General features: G+C 37.6%; 1 protein-coding gene across 4 annotated transcripts in view; it reads left to right on the forward strand.

The window, feature by feature from the left end:
- The window catches only part of LOC124179639, a 33,448-nt gene extending 30,810 nt beyond the window's left edge, over positions 1-2,638 (forward strand). For all 4 annotated transcript variants that reach the window (XM_046564234.1, XM_046564235.1, XM_046564237.1 and 1 more), the window contains one exon: positions 243-2,638. In XM_046564234.1, the coding sequence (XP_046420190.1) occupies positions 243-394 (152 nt within the window). In that variant the 3' untranslated portion in view covers positions 395-2,638. The remainder of the gene's footprint in view (positions 1-242) is intronic.
- Positions 2,639-8,463: the final 5,825 nt, after the last annotated feature.

Raw genomic sequence — 8,463 nt, forward strand, 5'->3', positions numbered from 1 at the left:
CATCAAAATCCGAATTACAATCCGACCTGGTTCCAAACTGATAATTAGTTACAAACGGAGATGAATGGTTCGGACTCGCATTTCCTAATCGTTCAATATTTAGAAAGGATCTTTTTTATCTCAATTAAATTCACATTTCATACCACGATTCAATCCATTTTCTGTTCTCATTTTACCGTCACACAATTATGAAATCCTAGACTCTTCATTAAAAATCAACTAATCGTAAATCAATCACGCAGATAAAACTTACAAGCGGAATTCGGCGTACGAAGTTCCGATGCTTCCTGGCCAGCAGGGGACGGGAACGAACTCCTTGGGACGAAAAGTCGGGACTTGGTTCACCTTCGGCAGCAGCAAAAAGGGGGCGAGACCGCACAACCAGCCATCCTGAGCCAGGCCAACCTTCGTTCCGTACATCGACTTGTAGATCGGTGCAGATTCAAATCGGCGAATGTGCGATGCATTGAGGCTCGGAGTTCGTTGAGTGTGATAAATCTGCAGTAAAGCGATCGAGTCGGTTGCGGTTCGAGGGTTTCGAAACTGCGCCAATTCCTACCTCCAGATATGGATGAACTTGATGTGGGGAAAAATACAATTCGAGCGACGTGAACGGACTCAACCAGTGAAAGAGAATAAGTGAAGTAAAAGCAGGATAACTGACTGGTATACTTTTTAATTGCGATCTGTATATATTTAATGTTGTTTTTACGGTATTAAAACTTGAGACGTGAGTTGAACAAGACAAAATCAACGAATTCAATTCGATCATCTCGGCTTAGTTAATATTTAATTGGAGGATTATATTTAAATTGTTATATTTGCCGCAATCACCGTTATGCACGTGTAAATATAATAGTTTAACCATTGTCTACAACGATGTGTACATGATGTATCAATATAATGTAACGATAATCGAAAATCGATCGAAAATTTGGAGCGAAATTTACATCCTGACATAGGTATATATATTCATTGTAGACTATAATACGATTGCAATACAGGCGATTTTAACGCCGATAATTAATAATTTTCGATTACTAACAGATTCGATATAGGATACACATACATATTTATACATAAGTAATATATCGAATCTCAATAAGAGTCCAGTATACGCAATAATGCATATTAAAATAGAATCATATCGTACTATATGCTTGTTAGTGATTTATTGACAGTCACGGTGGGGATTATAAATTAGCTTTAGGACGTCCTTAGTGAAAGAAAAACCTTAATTTCCGTCTATTGCATACATGCAAAACAGTTACTGCTTATATTTATAACAAATTGTGAAGAGCCTGCTGATCGATAGAATGTTGCCAGTTACATAGTAAAGTTACATTAAAATGTAGTTATAGAGTGATTGAAGTCTCATTGAAATATTTCATAACGATATTAAAAATTAGTGTGTATAAACGTATGTATATTGGATCTTTCGATTCATTGAAAAGACTGAAGGCTTAATTTTGACGCTTCCTTTTTCGGCGTGCAGGCATATTTTGAGAAAAGCTTTCTTTTTTCATTCATTCATTCGTTATTTCCTTGCCGCCTTGTCATCGATCGGTGTATATTTAAACATATATATTAATATACCGCTCTCACCTTTACGCGCATTTTTTCTTCTCGTTGTATGGAAAACTATAGTAGCTGTAAAAGTATGTCTGCGTGTGTATCATATTTTACGGGGTGCCTATTGAAAAAATTTAGCTGCGTAATATTCTAACTACAAAAAAAAAAAAAAAAAAACTGCCTGATCGAAACACTGCACTTGTAAAGTAATTAATAGCCAGTACACGAATGCGTTGAATTAAACGTAACATATTATCGATACATGCAATCGTTGCGCTTTTTAACGAATATTATTACAATACGACTATCTAATGTCGGTCATCCTATAGTTATGATTAGATCAAAATAATAGCTGTTTAACACGGTGCTGAAAAAATTAAATAAGGTCAGTTTTATTTTGTTACTTTTTCTTTGCTTCATTCCTTGCCGGCAAACATACGGTCGAAAGAAAATGTTGAAACCTAAGCTATTATAAAACCGCTATGCGGGAAGAGGAGAAAAATTGATTCAACTATATGAACACGTTTTATTGCTGATCAATCGGACAGTTAGATAATTAAATAATTATTCTTCTGTCTGTGACAGAAACGGCACTAATTCATCGTGTAAATAGCAGTTATTGAATAAGGTAAACTTTTTGCATTAGACTATTCTTACTACACCTAAATCTACGTAGGAATATGCATCGCTGTACTTACTGTAAGATCATCCATACGGGCGGGTCCTAAAACGATGACATTATACATCTGAGTAGCGAATACAAAACTGGAAAAACGAAACATAACAATGGAGAGAAAAAATATTTAGAGAAACTCAATACACATTTTTCTAAGGTTTTAAGAAGAAGAAAACGACGAGTGTTGTAATATTTATATAATTAATATATAGACATATACATATATTAAAATATAAATTTAAATAATAGATTATAAGCTCTTATAACCGTTACATCGCATATTAATATTTTTCCGGCAAGCGCAGATCGTTACAACTATGTCACTATTATCGTTATCAATAATTATGTGATTAAAAAAAAAAAAAAAGCAGAAAAAAATATACTGCGCAGGTCACGTACAAGATTATACATACATATACGTATATGACAATTGGACAATATAAAAATGATAAATGACGAAGCCAAGCTTCCATAGTAAATTAAATATTGTACAGAGAATATCCGATATGTATATATAAATAATTATTTTTCTGAGTTCATTGTATGCTATAGTTTGGTTATTATGGATATAGCCAGTTTAAAGCATAATAAGTAATACTGATTCATCAATAAGTTTCATATATCGGTTATAATACATTTTAGTCGATCGTTCAACCGTGGAAAAATTATAGATTCCTTTATATACATCTTTGACGTGTACAGTGATATAATGATGATTAAACATGAGAAATTGTTGTTGTTTAGGATAAAAAAGTCGTTTGCTTACTTTCTAGTTCTGCCGAAAAACCGCAAAATTGGCTTTAGTAAGTACAGTACAGTGTTCCACTCGAATGTTGAATTTCCACTGGCTGCGATGATATAAGTTGACTACATTTAGATACAGTATTTTGACATTATTGGGCTTGAATAATGTCGTTATAAGTGGCGATGGCACTTGACGGCGGAAGCTCGGTTTTCTTACGTGAAATTAGGTCGATAATTAAAAGCGTTAGCCATACGTTTTTCTGAAATTTTGGAGTGAGAAATTTATTGGCCCGATCAGAACCAAAACATGCATAGAAGACATCGCGGGAACAATAGCTAAAGAAATACTAGAAAAATCCTAAAATATATGTCCTCTATCGGTTCTAACTTTTGATCCTTTGCTCGCAGCGTATTCAAACTGCGTACTATTGAATCGTCTCACCGAATTACGTCGATGCAGTACATCAAGGTATTGATTCCTGCAATTTTCAAAATTAATTAAATTTTCACTAAAAACTCAAAGGTGTGAGCCTGATTTTTTTTTAGTAAAGAATCATTAATCTCAGATTCAATGTGTATGACCCTTTCGTATCTACCTAAGTGGATCCCCGGAAGCGCAAAAAACGTAGCGAAAAGAGCGTGGGACCAACAGCTGAGACAGTCGAAGGAAAGAAAACCATCTGGAAAATATCAAAAACACAGGTTCTGGTTTTTTGGCTCTAACTCCTGATGCGTTGATCGCACCGCATTGGGACTGCACCGAATCGATTCCTCTCGCAAAATTACGTTGGAATAGTGCATGAAACAGTTTATTCCGGCACTTTTCAAAGTCGCCAAATTTTTCGCCAAAAATACTAAGGGTAACAGCCTTGCTTTTTTTTCGAGCGAAAAACTTTTAGTCTCCGATTCGAGTAGTTTGACCCTTTCCTGATTGAGCGGACCCCCAGGAACTCAGAAAACGCAGCGGAAATAGCGTCGGATCAACGGGAGCGAAAATATGAAAGAAAAAGCACCTGCTGAAATATGTCGAAAACACTGGTTCTCATTTTTTGGCTGTAACTTTTCATCCGCTGCTCGCAGCGTATCAGGACTGCGCCTAATCGATTTATCTCGTAAAATTGCGTCCGAATAGTGCCAGAAAAAATTTATTCCAGCACTTTTCAAATATTAATCCTCACGTAATATTTTTGATGTGTTCTAATACTGAAAATATTTATTGCTATTCCAGGTACAACCCAAGGTGGCTATCGGTGGTTGTTCGAGGTGATTGACGATTGTTGGAGGTGGTCGGAGGTGGACGAGGAGGAGGACGAACTGAACTGAGTCTCAAAGCCCTGTTGACATGAAAGCAGTTATTCGATAGAAATTATAGTTTATAGTTTACACAGCCCATTGCATGATATTTCATTATAAATACATATGTTTCAATGTATTTAGGAATAATTTATCAAATATACAAAAGTCATGTGCAAATAATAAATGAATTGATTCGACCGCAGTTTAATGAATTCATTAGAGCTTTAACAATAAATTTAAGCTTTGTTACTTCTTTCATTTTATTATGGATAATCAAAAACATTTCCGACTAATCGTGCTGTGGAAGCATGGGGATTAAACCAAATGTAGCAAAAGATTAGAAACAGTGTATGTAGAGTACGGGTATTTTTCTAATAATGCATATAGAATAGAATACCACGCCTTGCGAATTAGCTTTCCAGTCAGAGATGAATGATGAATTTTGAGAACTGCATTATCGTTGTTGAATACTCTATGCCTCATGGGAAAAGAAAATCTGCAACGACAAACTTGATGCACCGGATCATCGTCGACTTTAACTTTTGTAATGTCCTACCATTTCCGAACACCTCCAACCATCCTATTTACCTATATTACCAGATTAGCTATGATATGAAAAGAGAAGAATTATTCATTTCGAAATGGGATTCTATTCGACGCGCGCTCGATGTATTCCATGACATTAGTATTCATAATTATTCCAACAACTTTTCATTTGCTCTCTCGATCTTGAATTTTCATAGGCATAGAATCGAAACGTTGTTTTAGCTGGTCGCAAGTGAAGTATCTGCGTTGGGTGGAGGAGCAGAATTGTTTTTCGAAAAGTATTCGGATGGAAAAAAATTCAGAGTAACTGTAATACATCACGGATGCGTTAATTTTGAACGAGATGAAACGGATGCTCCGTATATGAGACAGTATTTAACGCTGCGTAGTGATTTAAAGACCTAGAGAGGTGATAGGGAGTGAAAGAACGACGCTTCTTAACATTTCGAGTGTATTTTAACACACATTTGAAAGATACGAGCGAAATTTTCCATCATCCAACTGTCGCAGAACGGCAGCGTTATTAGCCGAGCCGTTCAGTGAAGAATATATCCTCAATCAACGGCTGACCATCGAAGGGCCTGGCCGCTTGAGTCTGGAATCGGCAGGAGAGATGAGGTGTGTATTTCTTGTATGAAACGTGAAAACTAAACGCATTATACATCATATCATATCATCATACATCGTACATCATACATCATCATACATAGTATCAAAGTTCGAAACCATAGTTTGGATGTCGGCCGTTCAGAAAGTGACGTCACCAATTCAAAATCAGCTAGCCGAATTCCTCAGTCTGGAAACAACCGCGCAGTAGAGCGGACGGATAAGAGTCGCGCTCCGCAAACTTCGAGTACCGGGTTCTCAACTTCCCGGATCCCGCGCTTCGGCTCCGCTACGTATTTCGAGTACCGGGTTCTCATCCTCCCGGATCTCGCGCTTCGGGTCCGCTACGCGGTGAAACTCGACTTCCAGGATAAGCGCTCCGTGGTTCCTGGTTCACGTTTACAATAAATTATTTCAATTCGTTTTTCGCGCAACCCCAAATTCGGTAGCTGTCAGTCCGCTGATGAAATTTCTCGACTTCTATGATAAGCGCTCCGTGGTTCCTGGTTCACGTTGACAATAAATTATTTCAATTCGTTTTTCGCGCAACCCCAAATTCGGTATCTGTCAGTCCGCTAATAAAATTTCTCGACTTCTAGGATAAGCGCTCCGTGGTTCCTGGTTCACGTTTACAATAAATTATTTCAATTCGTTTTTCGCGCAACCCCAAATTCGGTAGCTGTCAGTCCGCTTATAAAATTTCTCGACTTCTATGATAAGCGCTCCGTGGTTCCTGGTTCACGTTGACAATAAATTATTTCAATTCGTTATTCGCGCAACCCCAAATTCGGTATCTGTCAGTCCGCTAATAAAATTTCTCGACTTCTAGGATAAGCGCTCCGTGGTTCCTGGTTCACGTTTACAATAAATTATTTCAATTCGTTTTTCGCGCAACCCCAAATTCGGTAGCTGTCAGTCCGCTTATAAAATTTCTCGACTTCTATGATAAGCGCTCCGTGGTTCCTGGTTCACGTTTACAATAAATTATTTCAATTCGTTTTTCGCGCAACCCCAAATTTGGTAGCTGTCAGTCCGCTGATGAAATTTCTCGACTTCTATGATAAGCGCTCCGTGGTTCCTGGTTCACGTTGACAATAAATTATTTCAATTCGTTTTTCGCGCAACCCCAAATTCGGTATCTGTCAGTCCGCTAATAACTCCGTGGTTCCTGGTTCACGTTTACAATAAATTATTTCAATTCGTTTTTCGCGCAACCCCATATTCGGTAGCTGTCAGTCCGCTGATAAAATTTCTCGACTTCTAGGATAAGCGCTCCGTGGTTCCTGGTTCACGTTTACAATAAATATTTCAATTCGTTTTTCGCGCAACCCCAAATTCGGTAGCTGTCAGTCCCGCTGATAAAATTTCTCGACTTCTAGGATAAGCGCTCCGTGGTTCCTGGTTCACGTTTTACAATAAATTATTTCAATTCGTTTTTCGCGCAACCCCAAATTCGGTAGCTGTCAGTCCGCTAATAAAATTTCTCGACCTTCCAGGATAAGTGCTCCGTGGTTCCTGGTTCACGTTTACAATAAATTATTTTCAATTCGGTTTTCGCGCAAGCCGAAATTCAGTAGCTGTCAGTCCGCTAATAAAATTTTCTCGACTTCTAGGATAAGCGCTCCGTGGTTCCTGGTTCACGTTTACAATAACTTATTTCAATTCGTTTTTCGCGCAACCCCAAATTCGGTAGCTGTCAGTCCGCTGATAAAATTTCTCGACTTCTAGGATAAGCGCTCCGTGGTTCCTGGTTCACGTTTACAATAAATTATTTCAATTCGTTTTCGCGCAACCCCAAATTCGGTAGCTGTCAGTCCGCTGATAAAATTTCTCGACTTCTAGGATAAGCGCTCCGTGGTTCCTGGTTCATGTTTACAATAAATTATTTCAATTCGTTTTTCGCGCAACCCCAAATTCGGTAGCTGTCACTCGGTCGTTGGGGGTGGTTGAAGATGGTCGGCGGTGGACGAGGAGGAGGACAAGGAGGACGAGGATTTGTGCTCGGTGAGTAAAACACTTTTATAATATTTCATGGCAATTGTAATTATATTTATTTGAAATATTTCAAACTAGTCATGTTTACAATAAATTATTTTAATTTATTTTTCGTGCAAGCACATATTCAGTAGCTATGAATAATCTTATACAATTTGATATATTATTGATCAATTAGTCAATATTCTTATAATATTTGATGGCAATTGTAATTATATTTCATCTGAAATATTACAAACTTGTCACGTTTACAATAAATCATTTCAATTCATTTTTCGTGCAAGCACATATTAAGTAGCTATGAATAATCTTATACAATTTATTATATTAATAATTAATTAATCAATATTCTTATAATATTTGATGGCAATTGTAATTATATTTCATCTGAAATATTACAAACTTGTCACGTTTACAATAATTCATTTCAATTCATTTTTTCGTGCAAGCACATATTAAGTAGCTATGAATAATCTTATACAATTTATTATATTAATAATTAATTAATCAATATTCTTATAATATTTGATGGCAATTGTAATTATATTTCATCTGAAATATTACAAACTTGTCACGTTTACAATAAATTATTTCAATTCATTTTTCGTGCAAGCACATATTCAGTAGCTATGAATAATCTTGTACAATTTATTATATTATTAATTAATTGATTAATTACATTAATCCTTACACAATATTTTTAATGTGTTCCTATACTAAAAATCTTTATTACTATTTCAGGTATCACCCGAGGTGGTCGGAAGTGGACGAAGAGGAGGACCAGGTGGACGAGGAGGAGGCGGGGTGGGTTGTGGGAGAGGACCTCTCCTCTCCTCAGAGGAGGGGAGGAGGCGGGGGTGGGTCGTGGGAGAGGACCTCTCCTCTCCTCAGAGGAGGGAGGGGAAGGGGAAGGGGGTGGGAGGGGGAGGGGGGAGGGGCCGGGGGAGGGGAAGGGGAAGGGCGGGAAGGGGGAGGGCGGGAGGGCGGTCAGGCAGGGAGGGAGGGAGGGAGGGGAGGGAGGAGGGGCG

The sequence above is a fragment of the Neodiprion fabricii genome, chromosome 4, assembly GCF_021155785.1.
Source record: "Neodiprion fabricii isolate iyNeoFabr1 chromosome 4, iyNeoFabr1.1, whole genome shotgun sequence".
Taxonomy (NCBI): Eukaryota; Metazoa; Arthropoda; class Insecta; order Hymenoptera; family Diprionidae; genus Neodiprion; species Neodiprion fabricii.